Source organism: Plectropomus leopardus, chromosome 12 (genome assembly GCF_008729295.1).
Source record: "Plectropomus leopardus isolate mb chromosome 12, YSFRI_Pleo_2.0, whole genome shotgun sequence".
NCBI lineage: Eukaryota > Metazoa > Chordata > Actinopteri > Perciformes > Serranidae > Plectropomus > Plectropomus leopardus.
This window is the reverse complement of record NC_056474.1, coordinates 21,411,090-21,430,215: the sequence shown is the minus strand read 5'-3', so window position 1 is coordinate 21,430,215 and position 19,126 is coordinate 21,411,090. Positions and strand designations below refer to the sequence as shown.

Genomic DNA, 19,126 nt, shown 5'->3' with positions numbered 1-19,126 from the left:
CAACTTCAACAATTACGATAAAAGTAACTAATAACAAGAGTAGTCATAATAATAAAAGGCATTTCAATTCTTTTTGCATCTCTTTTTTTTTTCTTTCTCTTAAATACAGTGATGCCAAGAGGCATTATTTACAGCGCAACCCCCACACCCCTCTCTCGGCCTGTGAAGAGAGGTGTGACGAGGTCAATGAGGCCTGCTGCTGGACTCGGAGGTCCGCCGCTGACGTGGAGTACTGTGGCCGTTCGTGCAGCCGTTGTGGCGCTTGCTTAGTCCGCCGTTCAGAATGTCTTGGATGTGCTGTACTATCAAGTTGATGGCAACTGCAGAAAACAAGGAAGAGAGATGATTAGAGGAATTAAAAGTGTGCTCCAAAGATGAACCATTATACTAAAAAATGCCTCACTCACATCGTTTGGGGTAAAAAAAAAAAAAAAAAAAAGAATATCAAAATCTACAGAACCAAAGACATTGTCTTTAATTCCACACAACCTTCCTTCTTGTAAAAACCTGGAACATATATGTGTTTTTTTTTTTATTCATATTTTTTACTGAAGATTTCTTTGTATTACTTTTATCATCTCTAATTTGTCATACTTCTATTTGTGATTTCAATATTAATTTTTATATTTTTCTTTTTTATTTACATTGTTATTTTTTTTTAATTTATTTTCAATTTTTATGTATTTTATTATTATCATTTTATTACATTATTTCTACTATCACCATTACAATCTTTCTCATCTCTCCATGTATCAAGGTATTTACCTGTGTATATTTTCTTAATTAAAGGGCAATAAAAACTGGACAGTGAACTACTGATCACAGTACCTCAGTTGTATTTTTATTTATTTCTAATTAATGAAATAATTAATTAATATTTACTTGTATTTGTATCACCATTACATCTCTATTTTAATGTTAATAAATAAATAAAAATATATATATATATATATATATATATATATATATATATATTAAATTAAAAAAAAAATTAAATTTTCCAACATAATTTTTAGCATCACTGTTACTATCTCTTCATGTATCGAGGTATTTACTTGTGTATATTTAGTTGTCCAGAAATGGGCAACATAAATTGGATGCTGAATTACAGATTCATCGTGCCTAAACTGTATTTATTATTTTTAATTAAGCTATTTAGATATTAGAATTTTAGCGATTTTTCTCCACATGTGATGGCGCTCCCAGACTTTGATGTGTAAAATCTGTGAAGCTATTCACAGCCTGAGGAAGACATGCAGTGTCTGCTGCATACTGTAGAATATTTGCCCATACCAAGGTTATCTGCTCCTCGTGGAATAATCACATCTGCATACTTCTTTGTCTAGGGAGAAATGAAGATAAGATCAATGCTCAAGTTACGGACAAAACAAGAAATAATTATGATGATCAATTGTTTACTGTACAGTAGAGGCAGGCTGATACTTTGAAGAAACATGAGGACCAATAGTTTCGGTAAAACTGGGTGATAATGTTGGCCGTACCAGTGTATCAGTCGGGCTCTACGCACATCTACAGCCACGTGTTTATATAGAAACATCACTTACTGGTAAACAGAACTCCTCAAAGGCTGGTTTCACAAAAGTGATGTATTGAGCCAGCACCTGCTCCAGCTCTCTGCCACGCTCACTGATGTCTCTTAGAACTGAAACAGAAAGAAACACAAAAACGTGGACCATATAAAGGCAAGCCGCTTGACAAAATGTCAAAAGTCAGGAGGTGCACTGCTCTACAGCCATTACATCTGTTTTGTGTAGTAACCCAATTCTTGCTACACACCTCGGCGTGAGAGCCGTGTGTCTGGATCTGTGTCAACAAAAAGCTTCATCTGGAACAGATCTCTGATTTCCTGTGAGTAGAACATGAGGATGCCCTCGAACAGGACCACATCAGCCGGATACACCGTTACAAACTCCTCTTTCCTGGAACAACACACAGAGAGATTCCCTCCTCTCTGTCAGCAGCTAAATTCAGACATGCAAATCAAATTTGACTGCTCAATCAAGTCAGGAACCGATTTAACATGCCTTGTAATTCTATAGCAAGCACTGTTTTTCTGCTGGAACACAATTACAGGTGCTGGTCAAACTGCATCTGTGATGTGCAACGACGGAGGAGCTCACCTGGAATGAGTGACAAAGTCGTAAACTGGGATCTGGACCGTCTTCCCCTGCAGGATCTCCCTGAGCGTTTGCAATACCAGCTCATTGTCGAAGGCATCTGAGGACAAGAAGGGACAAATGCTCAGTTGGGATCTTGCTGAGATGTCATATTGCACAGCCCCAGTTGCACTAGCATAGTGTGTCCACGTGGACACGTGGTGCCCCACAACGCACGTTTGTAACCTAGGAGCCCCATTCGTGTAACAGGTGTTGGGTTCAGCCTCAGAGTCTTAGAGCAGCTGCCTCTGAGAAACGCCTGCTGACCGTGGGGATTTAAAATCGGCTGAGAAAGGAAGCAGGAGCATGAGGGTGCAAAGTCAGACACCAAAAATGGAGTCAATGCCTCTGCCAAAAACACATTAGAGACAGTTATCAATGTGGCAGTGAAGCATGTGGCTGAACACAGGCTTAGTTTAAATATTCTATATTACCTTCATCATCAAATTGCTTGTTTAAATTTGCAGGGTATTGTCATTTAAGCTTTCGTTTTAAATCAGTGTAGCGCTCACTAAAGCAGCCTCAGCTGTCACTAATTCCACATATTACTGCATCCATTTCCATACAATAAAAATGTGGTCTAAGTCTAGCGCGTTCACCCAGTTCAAATTCAAAGCTACACACCCACGGTGAAACTACACTCAAGAATCTGGCCTCAAATCGTTGAAATATATTTAATGAGGTGACCGAAATGTGTGACATGAATAGCAAACATGTGCCTGCTGCAGGCCAGCAGAGGCGATATACACCATACTGGGCATTAACTGTGCCACCGACGAACTACTCATTGTGTGCATACCTGGGTGATCAAAGTTGAACTGTCCCTTAAGTGCCTTCGCCTTCTGCTCTGGAGTTAGCACCTTGTAGAAGCTGTCCTGGCTGAGGATCGCCACCTGCCGCTGGTGGTGGTCAATCTTGTTCTGGCCCAGCAGCTCCATGATCTTCTCACATACTGACGACTGTGGAAACAGACACAATTAAGACAAATAGTGGGTCACTGGTTGGGAAAATGGGGTGAGTTTGCATTACCAGTCCACACATGTGGAGGTTAAAATTGTTCATAGCTGCACAATTTAAAAAATCTGCAGCAACAAGCAGAGTTTTTCCATAACCATCACCCCAAAAATGAGTGTTCAGTCTACACAGAACAGCATTAACAGTTTCATGTTAAACCCAGTCACATCTACCCTGAAATAAGGTGGGTGGGTAATTTCCCACCTTGCATGGGGTCAGCTAACACAATCAAAGGTGAAATGCCCAGTGACCCATCGCGTTTGTCCCCAATGACCTTTCCCAAATAAATGAATCTCATACCCAGTGCTGACTGGGCGTTCTCCAGCTGCCCGAGGCTCTGCTGCTTTTGTGTCAATGAAATTGTAGTACAATGAATTTGGACGCCCCCATTCGATTGCTGGGAAGTTTTGTCAGCACACTCAAAGGCAGCAATTTTAGAGGACCTACCTTTGAACCAATCAGAGATCTAATTCCCACTGACATTTAATAGAGCTCATATTATTTCTTAGTATATGTTTTTTTTTAATTTAAATTACATTTAATTTGTAATCTAACTACTGTACATAGTTGCATGTAACTAGTTACCCTCCAACACAGGTTAAAATACTGACTGATTGGTAAATCGACGGTGAAATTTAGCAACTGAATCGGTTTGTTAGAACAAAGATTATCTGTGTTGACAAAGAAAAGGTGATCGGTGAGGCAGATGGAAATACGAAAATCTGCACTGTTGTCACACTCTGCTGTTGGCTGCTTTCAAAGCAGGATGCGAAAATTGCATCATCCGATCGGTATACAGTCACCTGATTTATTAAGATTGGTGTACCGTTAGTCCGGCGTCAAAACACTACAGACAACCCTTCGTCCCGTGCCCTGTGAGGGGCTTTCAGGAAGCAAAACACTGGCTCTGAGCCGCTGGGATATCTAGGACAAAGTTGGGAGGAGGGGCAAACTGAGGAAAAGTAGGCGGAAGAGAGGCGAGTCTTCGCCCTCAGATCTAATTCTGTAATATGACAACACGGCAAGTCAAACCAGTTGCAGCCATTAAAAGTCAAGATATTCATATTTCTTGTGGAGGCTGTTAGACTGTCTGTGGGTGTCACCAGCTCCAGTCTTCCGTTGCCTCGAGGTGTGGTTTTTGGCACCACTGGCAGGTCGCAAAATACGCTACACCCGCTTCATAACAACGACATCTAATGACGTCTTCGACAATATCCACGTATGTGTATTTACTGGAACAAGGAGTTCAGAGCCGGTGAGTTTAGCGCCGCCCTGTAAATCACGGTAAAAGGCAAATCTGTATATATAATATAACATGCGTATTATTAAAAACAAGGTCGATTTCTGACAAGATTAACTCCGTTTATTACATTACAAAACTACATCGTTTGAGGAAAAATGTATCCACTTTATTCTATTGCCGTTTTGTTTACAGGAAAAAACGTGGGTGCGATTAAATCTTATGAGCCATTTCCCGCTGGCGCGTCTGTTGTGATTCATTGCATAAACATCTAGGTTAACGTCATTTAACGGCAGCGGTTATCCCAGGTCAGTCAGAATAAAAATACATTTACCGTTACATGACGGGTGGTTGTCTTATTATAATAAGCAAATTTAAAATAAAAGATTTTCCAGACCGGTACGAAATGTAGTTTACATTGTTTACAAACACAGTGCGGATGAGCTAGAGGCAAGCTAACGCTAGCTATTGTCTAGCACAACCGGCTTTGCTAGAATGTGATGGAATTTAGCTAGGTAGCTATAAGCTAACACCGATGCTCTCCACGTAGTCTAAAAGGTGGCCGTGTCGTGCTAACGCCTGCCATCCTGTACGACAGAGAAAATGTGGCAGAACCGACACAAAATCCACTACAACACGCGGTGGACAAGCGTGCCCAGTATACCGGTGTTAGACAAGAGCCGGGCGGCTAAACAGATAATATAGCTGTCAATCAAAACTCAACGTTGCGTCGCTGAAGCCACGCGGTCAATGAGCACCCGGCTCCCGACTAACCCTCTGCCGTGATTTAACAAAAAAAGACCATGACAATTCGCGAAAACCGTCAAATGAGCTAGCTAGGGTGCCAACCTTGCCGCTGGCAGTGCCTCCGGAGACACCGATGAGAAAAGGTTGTCGAATAATGCTGGTGTTCTCGCCACGGTCCCTTAGATGTGTCTCACTGTCCCCGGCCATGCTTGCAGTGTGCTGTCTAAGCTGCTGTGCTGGAAGATCATTGAGGCGGAGCTCCGCCCACAACACCACCGTTAATTTTATGCACTCGCAATTTTATCCATTTATATAAATTCATTTACGCGTCTTTTTAAGTCAGATTGATACAAGTGAAGTTTGTTTTCGATTCAATTATTAATTGGTAAACATATATATTTTTCTTGTTAGTTTGTTAGTGATTGACAGGCAAAAGAACCAATCGACTGCTCCGTCTGTCACGCTGTCGCAGAAACGGTCGTACGTAAGTTACGTGCCCCGCCTCCTGGTTAAGCCTGAGCAAAATGTAACATTAACCGAACAATATGAAAGGTTATTGAGATTCATAAACTTAAAACAGTACGCTGTAAGTGTGAAGAAGTCTGTAAGTAAGTTTGCCAAAGACACTTGACTATGGTGGTACATACAAACCTGAGGAAAAAGTAGCCTGCGTATATCAGTTTTGTACACTTTCTGTAGCCAACTGTTGACTCACGTCAGTTGAGTTTAACTCAATTTGAAGGTTTCTAATGCCGGTTTAGCTTTAATGAAGGGGCAGTATTGCTTGGTTTTAACCTGGTGCACGTGTGTTTTAACAGTTATCTGCTAAACTTGGAGCAACAGAGCCATTTTGAGTATGCTCCCGAGGCTCGCAGCCTCCCTGCGGCGGCCCGCTGCTGTTCCCCTCGCGGCGGCTGTACGGTGCGTCTCCTCCGGCTCGGTGGACATAACGGCCCCGCTAAACTTCTGGGCTGGAAAGAGATGGAGGAGCCAAGAAAAAGGCAACATGGAAAATGTTTACGAACCTGCAACAGGTAAGCCACGCAATACCACCAATATACATAAATACTGTTTGTCTTATGACATTATTGACACTCCTGGTTGGACTTTGGTCCGTGCTGTGTGAAATATCTGTCTGGTGATCTCTGGCCCAGGAAAACAATATTGTGTATTTTTAAGTGTCATCTTGACTTTTTGAACACTTTCTAGCTGTCATTCTACATTTTCTACGTTTGACATCTACTCCTCTAAGCAAAGTCAACCTTGCACGTGCAGCAACACACTCCTCTGCACGCCTATCCATTTAGTCACTTTAGGCCACTTCATTGTGAAACCAGTTAAATACTCCCTGAGCAACTTATAAACAAGATATTCCACAACATACACGCTATTATAGCGTCCTTGATGAGCAGCTTTTTTAGTCTAGTTGATTTAAAGACTTGTTGAAACAGTTTCAGCTTACTTTATTTGTACTCGTAGGTACATTTGGTTTGCAGTATAAAGTACAAGGCATCCATTTTAACACAGTTGTCAGACATGACAGAAAACATATAAGATAAAACATGAAAAGAGGATAAAAGATAAAACAATTAAAGTGCCCCAGTGCTTATCAAAATGTTAAATATGTAATACATACCCATAAAAACACTAAACTACAAAACCAAACCTTACATGAACCGTCCTAAAACGACAAATAAGTAAATCATAAATACAGGCTCCAAAATGATCTTGTGCAATGTGCAATTTTGTGCAATTGTATCTTCCTACAGCTTGTTCACCAGTGTGATGGTAGGTGGAACAAAATGCATCAGTGCATCTTTTAGCAGCATGCAGCTGAATCAGGTGCATCTCAGGGCAGCAAATAAAAGGACTGGAACAGACAGACTGATTTGTAGCCTTTAGTCGTGCAAGCAAACCAACATTTCAACACTGCTGTGTCCTCAAAATGATGATATTTTTGAGGCACTGTGTGGCTTGATTCCTAGTTTTAATCCAGTTCTCCATTTGAGCACCGTTCCACCACACTCTGTGTGCAGCCCACTCTTCTGGCAGAATGAAGCTCCCCATCTTATCACTAATCCCATCGTTGGAAAAGATGGAGTGTAAATGCCACGCTACAGTCAGTGTGGTACAGCCTGCAGCCTCTAGGCTTAGACTTCATTTCCTTCTTTTTTTAAGGATGACTCACTTTGAACAAGCTAAATGAACAGGTGAAATGATATTGTCTTTCCAAACAGAAATTCTGTAACAATTTATTTTATATTTAACCTGTGTATTTAACTGTTGTCACCTTCCCCCTTTTTATTTTGAAGGAAGAGTCTTGTGCCATTTGGAGCCGTGTGGTGCTGTGGAGGTCGATCAGGCTGTGAAGGCAGCCAAGTCGGCCTTTGGCCATTGGGGCAAAATGTCTGGGATGGAGAGGGCAAGGATCATGATCGAAGCTGCCCATATCATTGAGGTATTTTTTGTTTTGTTCAGTTGTGTGCTACTCCTGGTTCCTTAACTGCATTCAGTGTAGCTCTAATTTGATAGAGGTCTTTTTACACTGTGCATTACAATGCTGTGTAGAGTGGGAATCACTATACACTGTCCACATTTAATGCAAACAAATTTAAAAAATAGACATTTTTCATGATACTATACCTGTTTCTCACAATGCACATTTTTGTTGTCTAAGCTGAACATTTGAAAAGGTAAAAACTCCAGCAACACTTGTAGTATAAAGACCAACTCGGCTGAATGTTTAAATGGGTGGTTTTGTTCCTTCTGGGTGATGATACAGTTTGCGGGTGTAGTTCAGTAGAAAAAAAACATAGTTCCTACACGAAACTGCTCACAACCAGTCTGTGGACTATCTTGAGTAACAGGATCAGGATTCCTGGAACTTAGGCGTTGCTGATAAGTTTTTCAAATGTATTTTTTGGCGCCTTTGAGCTCTACAAGTGGAGTGCAATCTAGTTCCATTATATTGTAGAGCGGGCAGACATCTCTATGGCCAATATCTCCAACACTTTGCAACTCATACCAAAACAGCCTAATTTGATATATAGCACTATACGTAAGAGGAAAAATATGTTTTTTGATTTCAGCATTAAGCATTAATTATTATTTACATCTCTTCCAAGTGATTAGCAGACTTTTTATGATAAAATAAATAGAGCACAATAGGCTCTACTTAAATCCACCGTACTTAATGAAAAGTATGTCCAGTTTCTTCAATCCACTGATGGATCTGAGATGTTGTGTAACACTAATAAAATGTTTACACTTCCCCTGGCTTTCATTCACAGAGCAGGAGAGAGGAGATAGCTGAAATGGAGGTGGTAAACAATGGGAAGTCCATCACAGAAGCTCGTCTGGACGTGGACTCTGCCAGACTGTGTATAGAGTACTATGCAGGGCTGGCCAGCACTCTGGCAGGTTGGTAAAACACAATTCTCGCTCATTAGTTTCCCATCCTCAAGTATCTGGTGGATGGTGGTAAAAAAAAAAAAAAAACAACTAAAAACATTTGATACAGGCACAGCGTTGCCAGATGGGAAAGAATAAACTGTGAGACAGAGGCTTAAAATGAAATGAAAGTTATTGTCTGTGAGAGTCAAAACCATGGGAACAAATAGGCATACATGTGTAATTTTACAAAACATGTGTTTAAACAACTTTTAAGCATGCCTTTCTGCCCACATTGTTTTCTTTTAAAGCCAAGATGGGGGTGTTTGTCCGTAACTATGACAAGTTATGTAATAGCCCTCTATTACAAAATTAAATTTCAAGACAGCACATCTTTAGTGGGAAAGTCAACCATGTCATGGTGCAGTATTAGTATTAGTATTATGATTTAATAGACTTTATTATAGATCAAATTAACATCATCTGCCTCAAACAGTGCAAGTATGCTATCATGTGTTGGTTGAAGAAAATACTTTATGAAATACATTATTCAGATATACGCTTTTTGCACTTTTTAAACCAAAATTGTTAAAATGCCACATTTAAATTTTTATTTTATTTAAATAAAACACTTCTGCTTTCCTTTGATCAAGGCCAGCATATCCAGTTGCCCGGGGGGTCCTTTGCTTACACCCGCAGAGAGCCTCTGGGAGTTTGTGTCGGCATCGGTGCCTGGAATTATCCTTTCCAGATAGCCGCGTGGAAGTCCGCCCCAGCCCTGGCCTGTGGTATGGGAGACTTGTTAAGTTTTCAGTGCTTAGATTATTACCTTGTAAATGATGAGAGAATATCTCCAAAACTATCTGAAAGGATTCAGTGACATTTGATAAGAAAACCGTAGAGGTTTCGGCTTTGGATCATAACTCTTTTAACAGCAACAGGAAAAGGCTGATATGGCTTTGTCCATTTCTGCCTCGTCTTTCCACGCAAACATCTCAATCTTTCCCAAATTTGATTCATGTGATGTTTGATGACTCCGATTTTTTCTATTATTGGTTGCCAAATTGTTCTAGGTTTGGTCAATTGGATATAAACTACTATAACTCACTCACTCAAGTATTTCATGCAGTTTTTTAAAAAATTTAAACGTCGGGTATGTGTATTTACCACAGACTATTAATAATGGGCGTAGCTACCATGACGTCACCCAGTGGTTTGTGGACTCCCGTTTTGAAGCCTTGAGTGCGACATTTTAGCTGTCGCTGTGTTGTTTTTTGGAGCCAGAAGTGACCATGCTTACATGAGTGTGTGGAGATGACTCACATACTGTTACCTATAGATGGCACTAAAGCAACAAAATAAGTTTAAACGGTCACATCTCAGTGATTGTGAGGGTTGTCTTTTGACACAAATCACACAATGTTTTGATTTAGTAAGCCCTGACCTTCACACTTTAAGTATTGTCCCAAAATCACAGCTGCTGTGTAGTCTTATCACAGTGTGTATGTGATAAAGAAATGTAATTTAAAGGACTTTGCAGACTTGACTCTGAGTGCTTTGTAGTTGATTATAAGAGTAATACAACCTGTGTTTTTGTCTGTCATCTAAAATAGGAAACTCCATGGTGTTCAAGCCATCACCGGTGACGCCTGTGACAGCGGTCATGCTGGCAGAGATCTATGCCGAAGCCGGAGCTCCGGACGGGCTGGTTAATGTGGTGCAGGGCGGCCAGGAGACCGGCAGCTTACTCTGCCACCATCCCGACGTCGCTAAGGTGTCCTTCACTGGCAGCGTGCCCACAGGCAAGAAGGTTAGTGTTATTTACATAGCAAAACAAAAAAATTCACACTTGTTTTGTCATTAAATAAAAAACTCCACTTAGTCACAAAACACCTTAAGCTATGTACCTCTGATGATTGAGAATTGCAAGGATATAGGATTTGGAGATATACTGTATGTTTAGGTCGTTTTTTTTTCTGTTCTAATCTGTGATGTGGCCAGAATAATTAGCGGATATTCCTCCACGTGATTGTGACCCACAGATTATGGAGATGGCATCCAAGGGGGTGAAACCTGTGACTCTGGAGCTTGGGGGGAAATCTCCTCTGCTCATCTTTCAGGACAGCGATCTAGAGAACGCTGTGAGGGGAGCACTCATGGCCAACTTCCTGTCCCAAGGCCAGGTAGATAGTGTGTTCTGCTTATGTTGTACTTAATATGCTGACACAACTTGTGTTTAGTCTACACATGGAAGCATCCTTTTTCATTTGATTAAATGCATCACAGGTCTGCAGCAACGGTACAAGGGTGTTTGTTCAGAAGGATATTCTGCCCGAGTTTGTGGAGGAGGTGGTGAGGAGGACACAGGCGATCGAGATAGGAGACCCACTACTGGAGAGCACCCGAATGGGAGCACTGGTCAGCCAGCCACACCTGGAAAAAGTCCTGTCTTTTGTTGATCAGGCAAAGAAAGAGGTACTTCATCTTTTTTTTAATAAAACAGCCTACCAACAGCAGGCTTGTGTGCAGTAATTTAAAATGTAAAATGTACTGTTTCCAGGGAGCTACAGTGTTGTGTGGAGGCGAACGTTTTGTCCCATCAGATCCCAAACTCAAAGGTGGATACTACATGACTCCGTGTGTATTGGGTAAGACTTCCGTACATTTTTCCAAGTGCATTTGGATGATACACAGCTTTTTTTTAACTGTTTGTTATATTGTTTGTTATAACTGTTTGTATATTGTGTATATTGAATAGCTGACTTTGAGGTTTGTCCTTTTTTTTCCCCCTCGCACAGGTGACTGCACAGATGAGATGACGTGTGTGAAGGAGGAGATCTTCGGTCCTGTCATGTCTGTGTTGTCTTTTGAAACAGAAGAGGAGGTGCTGCTAAGAGCCAACGACACTACCATGGGTCTGGCTGCAGGAGTTTTCACCAGGTGGGTTTGTGGAGGGACGTCCAGGGCGACCTCAGGTTATGAAATGTGATTTTTGAACCTAGACTGTCTGAAACCTTTTTGTAGAATCAAGATATAAGGTGAAAACTGCAAAATAACCAGTAATTTAAGGAAAAAAACTATTTTTTAATAGTATTTGTCTCATTTATATGAACTTACTTGGCAATAAAGCAGATTCTGAGTGATAGGTCAGTAAAGGCATGTGCACCTGGTATTAGCATTTATGTATTTGGGGGCAACATGTAATCATTTTAATATTATTAAATTAACCCATAACTCAATGAGGAAATGTTTTTTTGTATCTGTAGGGATGTGAGGCGAGCCCATCGTGTTGTTGAAAACCTCAAGGCTGGTTCCTGTTTCATTAACAACTACAACATCACTCCTGTGGAGGTGCCTTTCGGAGGGTTCAAGATGTCAGGTACAGATTTGTTGTTTGCATGCAGAGCAGAGCGGCCTGTTCGATGAAGCAGATTCAACATATCCAGGATGTCTTTTGGTTATCTGGCTTCATTAACCTGAACTTTGGCCATTTAGATAATGGCGGCACAAAGATGGTTATCAACTAGTTCAGTCGAGTCTGGGTTTTAATATCAGCCATGGGTGTATTCAATTGAAAGAGGCAGCGATGTTAATTATGAGCAACATCGTCAGAACCCCAACTCAAGTATTTAATATGATGAGATACGATATGAGATATTAATGACCTACAGGAATGTTGTTTTAGAGACAGCAAAGTTTCATACTCAAATGTAAATAACTGCCGATAATCTTACAACAGAATAAGATGTAGAAACACTAAAAATAGTTTTCAATGTTAAATGTAGGCCAAAACTCTAAATAACCTGTATGTATTATTATAGATGGCTTAAGTATAGAGTCAGTTTCCAATAAGTTGAATGTTGAGGAAACTACTCTGAATATGTCCCATAAAAACACTTAAAAGTGATGCCAGACTGTTTCTGCATGGAAAAGCAGAACAATGAGGTCTATCTGACTGAAATGTATTTCCAGCTCTCCTCACTCAGGTGTCCCATGTTATTCAGAGCTGCAGGGATGGAATCAGAGAGTAAAATCAGGCACACTGTCAGATATCACTCTAGGGATAAAAAAAAACTTTGCACAATTAAAATGCAGCTAAAATCGACAGCATATGTTTAATTTCATAAATTATCTCTCTGCTAGAAGCTCTGCTTTGAAACTAGAGTGAACATAGAAAGCCTGGTTCATTAAAATGATTCTAATGATCTATATAAATATAAACTCTTTTAACCTTTTGTGCCAGGCTTTTGTCCTTGTCGGAATATTTTTTCTTCTAGTGATCCGATCAGTCAGTGGTTGGGCTGTTGTGAGCCGATCCTCTAAAGTTAGCTTGCTCCAGAGCAGGTTAGCTCTTCAGCATAATTCGCTGCAGTGATTTATCATGATTAAAAAGTGAACCAGCTTATTACTGATAAACCAGAGTTAACACCTAGCTGTCTTGCTCACCCCAAATCCTGCTTCATAGCACAGACTGCAGGAGCCAAACATCTCTGGCCATTTTCAACTTTTATTAAAATCATTTCAATTTGATTGAAGCACTATCCGGACTATTTTTTTGTTCTGATACAACACCAACAAAAAATCAAAATCACTAACTAATCTGATCATTGTGGGGAGTACTTCCTCATTTAAAAACCTCTACTCCTCAGTCACGTCAGCAGAAGCAAACTTGTAATCTTTCTGTTCACCAGGCATCGGGCGGGAAAACGGTCAGGTGACACTTGAATACTACTCTCAGCTGAAGACTGTGTTTGTGGAGATGGGAGACGTGGACAGTCTCTTCTAAGACACGCTCATGAAGAGGAGGTGGAGCTGTAACAGTGACCCAGAGACTGAAACAGATGTTGTGGACCTGAACGACACTTTAGGGAAACGTCATCAGATGTTAAAGTGTGGAGGAACACTCTTCAATAAGTCCTGAAAATGAGCCATTTCAATACTCTCTGAATTTGAGGTAAATTCATTTAAATCAGAGGCATATAGCCAAGGAAATGTGACATTTGATTCTGAAACACATTTGAATTATCATTATCATCTGTGCTGAACGGATCAGATTGTTGTCAGTGTTTACCAAACTTAGAGCATCACTATGACTCACATATTGTGATATACATGATTTGTTTGATTGCTTCATGTATTCTGTAATCCATGTGCAGAATAACAATTTTACAGAGTTGTACTTAAGAACAAAAATGTTACAAGACTAGCTTTATTTCTTAAACAGTACACATCAATATATTTTTATGTGCACAAAATACTAAGAAATCAAGCGCCTTGAACAAAGTTTAGATTTAAATCATTTACAATGTACATCTCGTATAGGCTTTTTGTACAGTGTTTAAATAAGAACTGATGGTAGCATGTTGCCCTTTGGGTGGAGATAATCATGAAAGGAACCTGTCTAACGCATTTTCATTTGTAATAAATTGTAACATAAGATTAAACAATGTTTAACTTTGCAATAAAATGAAGAAAGGCTTCATTTCTTCACATTGCTGACAGAGCTTTTGTGTTGTGTAATGTTGTGGCTAAATTCTTCTTCTTTTCCTCAACGGGTTTTTGGAAGCTGCAGTTCTCTAAGATAGACACAAAAGATAATTACCTGTCAAGTTTGCTTTTTTTCTTTAAATATGTAATTTTCTGCACACATTATGCCTCCGGTAAAACTATACCTTTGCTGTGTGTCTTGTAGGTTTCTTGAACTGAGCAGACTCTGTTTAAACAAAAGTCAAAAGTGTAAACCTTTTGATACATTTTACAGTTTTGTAACCGTAGCAGCGCATAGACTTACCGTCTTCAGAGGGTGGATCCTCTTCATCATTTGTTGTCTTATGAGGATCCTGTAACCAGACGTTTACAGACAATTATAAGAAGCTCACAGCTTGTTGCACCACCTAAAAAAAACCTTGTTACATGAGCAAACTGACATGTAAAACTGAAAAACTTGCATTTTAAAGGGATTGTTTGGATTTTTAAGTGCGGTTGTATGTGCTACTTATCCATAGTCAGTGTATTACATGCAATATATGTCAGCTGGCACGCCCCCAGTTTGCAGAAGCAGGATGGAGTCTGAGGCCGAAGTTAAGCAATGTACTGCTGTGGACAGGGCAGCAGCAAAACGTAGTTTAGCCACATAATCAAATCATTCTAAGTGTGCACTACATTTCGGAAAATTTCCCCACTTTACCTGACTGTCAGACAGAGATTTCCACTTTGTTAGGTGGCTAAAACATGCTTTGCTGCTGCCCCCCTGCACAGCTGTACAATGTCAAGTCAATTTCATTGTATACAGCCCATTATCACAAATCACAATTTGCCTGAAGGCTTTACAGCATAGGATATCCCTCTGTCCTCGGCCCCTTACTGCGACTAAGGAAAAACTTCCCAAAAAAACCCTATAACGGGGGGAAAAATGGTAGAAACCTCAGGAAGAGCAACAGAGGAGGGATCCCGCTTCCAGGATGGACAGATATGAAATAGATGCAAAGGAACAATAATAATAACAATAGTAATAAACATAAAAATGAATGCATGTAATTTATGATAGCATGTAATAATACATGCAAATATTGCTTAGCTTCTGTGTCTGCCCTCCTGACGCCTCTCCAAAGTAGGGGTGTGCCAACAGACATCTACCGTATGTAATACACTGATCATGGATAAGTACCCTATATAACAGCGCGTATCCCTTTAATAATCCTCATTCTGGACCCACCTCCATCATTTCCCTCTCTGGAGGATTGCTCTGAGAAATCTGCTTGGTCTCTTTCAGGTGGTTCCCCTCGTGGAGCTTCTCCAGTCGGCTTTGTTCTGCCAACACGCGCACTCTCAAGGTGTGGAACGCCGTCTGCACCTCGCCTACCTTGAAGTGCACTGCCATGCCCTCAAACCAGAGGCTGTCGCATTCACCCTCCCGGAAACCTGGTGGCTGGTAGTCATCAGGGGTGACTTTAGAAAGGAGAGCAGGAGGAGATGTTTTCACTATGCAACACACGAGATTCTGAATTAATTTCTTCGGCAGAGACGTCAATGCGTCTTACTGTCATCGTAATAGTAGAGCTTCATGGTGAGGTACACGTTGCTGGGGAGGGCGTCCAGGTTCTGCATCAGCAGGAAGAGTTTCCTGATGAGCAGCACCGAGGCTCTCTTGGTGTCCTCCAGTGTCACCTGCATCTCCACACCTTTGTTGCTGTGGTTTCATGGAGGATATATCATCATCACTTCAAACACGTGGAGGCTTTATCATCAATGCATTGATTTAATCCATCCAAACCTGATTATGTCCATCTTTGGCCCCTTCTCAGTGTATTTGAACTTGAACTGGTATGACTCAATGATGCACTGCAAAAGAGAAAAAGAGACTGGAATTAAGATTTGACAAAATAACCAACAGTGTTGTTTTTTTGTTCATATCTTTATACACATATTTTTAGCATTTTATGAGAACTTACATTGGGTTCATCTGGATTGGTGTACACCTAAATTGCAGCGAGATGTGCATAGTTATTGTGATTTTTTTTCTCAACATAAGCAATGTGTCAACTGAAAATGTTGCTTTACAGACTTCATTTACTTACCCCAATGAATACAATCTCCAGCTGTTAAAACCAGTACAGATAGCCACAGTATTAATTACAGTTGCAGACCAGATGAAACGTCACCAATTCAGAGTATTCATGGATGAATTAACTTACATAGTGCTTCTCTAATGCATCAAAGCAGCCCATCATCCTACAACACCGCAAATTGAACAGAGTGAAAACATTAATTAGGACAGGAAATTACCTCCAACCACTAAATGTCACTGCAGGCTTCCTGGTGCGGAGCCAGCTGCTGTGGCTGGCAGACTAAAGCACTGTATATTCTGGAAACATTAAGGCAGGAATTTTATAATTACCATTTCACAACTTTGCTGGCACCAGGGGTGCTGCAGTCTTCACGCAAAACTTTGATGCACAAATCTGATGAAAAGGCCAAAAACAGCATGTATTATTTTATAACAAAGAGCAATGATGACAACTATGACCCTGTTAAGTGCTGTGCCTTTTTTATATGTTGTCTGCTACTTTCTGCATATGCTAAAGGTCTACAGGCATGTCAAACATACAGCCAGGGGCCAGAACCAGACTCGCGAGGCCAATCAGGCCCACTTGTTGACTTTGCACACCCAATACTGATGCATCTGTGAAGTGGTGCCAGGTTTCATGAGTCAGCATAGGCATGCATTTCACAGGGGCAACGTCGCCCTCAGTATGAAGAATATGTGCACAACATAAGAAGTAGAAAATAACTTTTATTTTGACTGAACTAAAGGCATTTTTGCCATATATTAAATCAGAAAAGGCTTAACTTAATCTGCCTCCTAAATAGCTTTCACTTTAGTTTGATGTTGTGAAGCCTACATTACTACACAGGAGAGGAAACATGTAAAAACACATATACACATGTAACGACAGTGAGAGGTAACCTGACTGAATGTGGATAAATACGGCTGAAACTGCATTTATTTTTTACATCTCATCATCTACCATGTAAACTGATGAACGTTTCCCCCTTTCATTGGGGAAAGGGGGGAAACTGGGAGGTATTGTTATTTATAGGTTGTGTTGCAATGGTTTTACTGGTCCAGCCCACTTGAGTTCACACTGGCCTATATGTGGCTCATGATTACAATAAGTCTGACAATCTTGGTCAAAAATGATATTTTTTTTCCTGTTTAAAATGGGTTTCCAGTACAACTGTTATTGCTATGTATAAAACACATTTAAAACACTGCCTTTTCTGACGAGACAAGTTCTGCTATATAATGTAATGCCTATTCTTACTAAGTACACGCGTTAAATTTCCTGATTTCCCCAAAATGCTGAGCTATTTATGGCCACACGTGTTACCCTCCAGATATCTGGATCTGTAGGCGTCCTCTGGGAAGATCCCTCTGAGGTAGGTGATGGAGGACACTGCCACTGCCATCATCCTCTTCACAAAGACAAGCGACTCTTGCTCTGTTTTCAGGTCGCTCAGGAATAATCCTGTCCACTTACAAAGAAACATTTCAGACAGATAAACACGTTGATTAAAAAGGAGAAAACATTGGAGGTAAATTTGTCTTATAACCCGAAGGCCACGCGATGGCGCAGTTGGCTACGTCAAGTGTCCTCAGGGCAGACTTTTTTTAAAAAAAAAAAATGGTGCTTTATCGCCTTACATATGAGTAAACTGATCAATTTAAATGATATTTTTATTGTTTATTATGCGGTGTGGTCAAACCTCAGCAGTTTCTTCCTTGGTCTTTCTGATGCACATCTTCCTCGCCGCCATTTTCTCCCTTTTCCGTTACTGAAGTATCGCAGATGCTAACGATGAATTAATCAAGCTAATGAAAAGGGTACACACAAATATTAACCAAATTATAGTAGCGGCACAATTACTCACTGAATTATCTCAGTGTCTGTGCACCATAAAGTCTTAAAAAGCTTAAAGGTTAAGCTAAAGTTACCCAATCTCTAACATTACTCAGATTACTCCAACAGGAGATTATAGCTTCACCTTCCCGCCGAAAGTATGTCAACAAAGAGAGTACAGTACCATAGACTGTATACAATTTCAATACATTAGAATTAATAGTTTATACAAAAGAAATACATTTTAAATTCAAATAATAATACATTTAATCTTTATATGCAGTCTATGTGCATTAAAAGTGTTATATAAAAAGTGTACATTATCCCCTCTTTCTCAATTTATTATTATTTTAATAGTTTTTTTTCTTTCCAGTTGTTCTCTTTGTTTAGTTTGAAATATACCGCAAAGTCTTTGTCATGAGTTGTAAACTTGGAATCCGCTAAACTGTATATATGAAAATGGTAAGGAAAAAATAAAAGTATAAATATAATGTTACTTAAGTAAAAGTACAAAAGCATTAACATAACAATGTACCTTAAGTACAAAAAAAAGCAAAATTACTCATTGTGCAGATTGGCATATCATTAGAATAATACATTTTATTATTGGATTACAGATATTCTTAGATCAAGGTACAGCTGCTGATGAATGTGAGGGAAATTTTACAGAGCTTGTATATTGTTGTGTATCTTGATCCATAAATAATACATAATTTTATTTTTATATTTTATATTATTATTATATTATAATAGATTTTGTATTAATAATCTGAATATATAAAGTAACTAAAGTTGTCAAATGAATGTAAAATACGATATTTACCTCTGAAATGTAGTGGAGTGGCAGTATAATGTAGCAGAAAGTGGAAATACTAAAGCTAAGTGCAAGTACCTCAAAATTGTACTTAAGTACAGTACTTGAGTAAACGTAGTTGCTATCTATTACTGTATAGTTAAGGTGTTAATTCAAATCAAATACATTGACAGAATGTTAACTGACTGGCATTGCCAACCAGAGGTACCTTGTTTAATTGTTACAGCAGCAAAAACACAGGTGTAATTAATAGTATTGATGATGACCCTGTTTGGTTTAGGGCCACAAATGGAACACATTCATGATTTATATGATTATTACTTTTCATCCTAAGACAAAAAAG

The 19,126-nt window shown here is 39.8% G+C and overlaps 3 protein-coding genes across 6 annotated transcripts; 1 reads left to right on the top strand and 2 right to left on the bottom strand.

The window, feature by feature from the left end:
- Window positions 1-162: 162 nt before the first annotated feature.
- uck2b (uridine-cytidine kinase 2b) lies at window positions 163-5,438 on the bottom strand. Its single transcript, XM_042497988.1, has 7 exons — window positions 5,281-5,438; window positions 2,977-3,136; window positions 2,142-2,238; window positions 1,798-1,940; window positions 1,566-1,663; window positions 1,294-1,342; window positions 163-320 (listed from the first exon to the last, which is right to left on the bottom strand). Exons 1-7 carry the CDS (start codon window positions 5,383-5,385, stop codon window positions 184-186), a joined length of 789 nt encoding a protein of 262 aa, XP_042353922.1. The 5' UTR covers window positions 5,386-5,438; the 3' UTR covers window positions 163-183.
- aldh9a1b (aldehyde dehydrogenase 9 family, member A1b) lies at window positions 3,854-14,071 on the top strand. 4 transcript variants are annotated; one of them, XM_042497983.1, is made up of 12 exons: window positions 3,854-4,446; window positions 5,997-6,212; window positions 7,491-7,636; window positions 8,469-8,598; window positions 9,222-9,356; window positions 10,182-10,378; window positions 10,611-10,751; window positions 10,855-11,043; window positions 11,129-11,216; window positions 11,367-11,508; window positions 11,835-11,947; window positions 13,260-14,071. In XM_042497983.1, the coding sequence occupies exons 2-12, from the start codon at window positions 6,035-6,037 to the stop codon at window positions 13,352-13,354; spliced, it is 1,554 nt and encodes a 517-aa protein (XP_042353917.1). In that variant the 5' UTR covers window positions 3,854-4,446; window positions 5,997-6,034; the 3' UTR covers window positions 13,355-14,071. The 4 variants fall into 4 exon arrangements, with proteins under 4 accessions (XP_042353917.1, XP_042353920.1, XP_042353918.1 ...); XM_042497986.1 differs by lacking the exon at window positions 3,854-4,446 and adding an exon at window positions 5,696-5,764; XM_042497984.1 differs by lacking the exon at window positions 3,854-4,446 and adding an exon at window positions 5,696-5,786.
- A 12-nt stretch (window positions 14,072-14,083) lies between these two features.
- On the bottom strand, window positions 14,084-17,886 carry zte38 (zebrafish testis-expressed 38). Its single transcript, XM_042497987.1, has 12 exons — window positions 17,836-17,886; window positions 17,460-17,604; window positions 16,466-16,529; window positions 16,263-16,299; window positions 16,146-16,166; window positions 16,020-16,046; window positions 15,842-15,909; window positions 15,609-15,757; window positions 15,284-15,516; window positions 14,360-14,408; window positions 14,241-14,281; window positions 14,084-14,144 (listed from the first exon to the last, which is right to left on the bottom strand). Exons 1-12 carry the CDS (start codon window positions 17,884-17,886, stop codon window positions 14,097-14,099), a joined length of 933 nt encoding a protein of 310 aa, XP_042353921.1. The 3' UTR covers window positions 14,084-14,096.
- Window positions 17,887-19,126: the final 1,240 nt, after the last annotated feature.

Bases quoted from the DNA above. Each gene is read 5' to 3' on its own strand.
- uck2b (XM_042497988.1), bottom strand. From the start codon at position 5,385: ATGGCCGGGGACAGTGAGACACATCTAAGGGACCGTGGCGAGAACACC. The intron at 3,137-5,280 runs GTTGGCACCCTA...CTGTTTCCACAG, and splicing joins GAGGCACTGCCAGCGGCAAG to TCGTCAGTATGTGAGAAGAT. The intron at 321-1,293 runs GTATGGGCAAAT...TGTTTTCTGCAG, and splicing joins ACGAGGAGCAGATAACCTTG to TTGCCATCAACTTGATAGTA.
- zte38 (XM_042497987.1), bottom strand. From the start codon at position 17,886: ATGGCGGCGAGGAAGATGTGCATCAGAAAGACCAAGGAAGAAACTGCT. The intron at 16,167-16,262 runs GTAAGTTAATTC...TGGTTTTAACAG, and splicing joins ATGCATTAGAGAAGCACTAT to CTGGAGATTGTATTCATTGG. The intron at 14,409-15,283 runs GTGGGTCCAGAA...GTCTGGTTACAG, and splicing joins CAGAGAGGGAAATGATGGAG to GATCCTCATAAGACAACAAA.
- aldh9a1b (XM_042497983.1), top strand. From the start codon at position 6,035: ATGCTCCCGAGGCTCGCAGCCTCCCTGCGGCGGCCCGCTGCTGTTCCC. The intron at 8,599-9,221 runs GTTGGTAAAACA...CCTTTGATCAAG, and splicing joins GCTGGCCAGCACTCTGGCAG to GCCAGCATATCCAGTTGCCC. The intron at 10,752-10,854 runs GTAGATAGTGTG...AATGCATCACAG, and splicing joins ACTTCCTGTCCCAAGGCCAG to GTCTGCAGCAACGGTACAAG.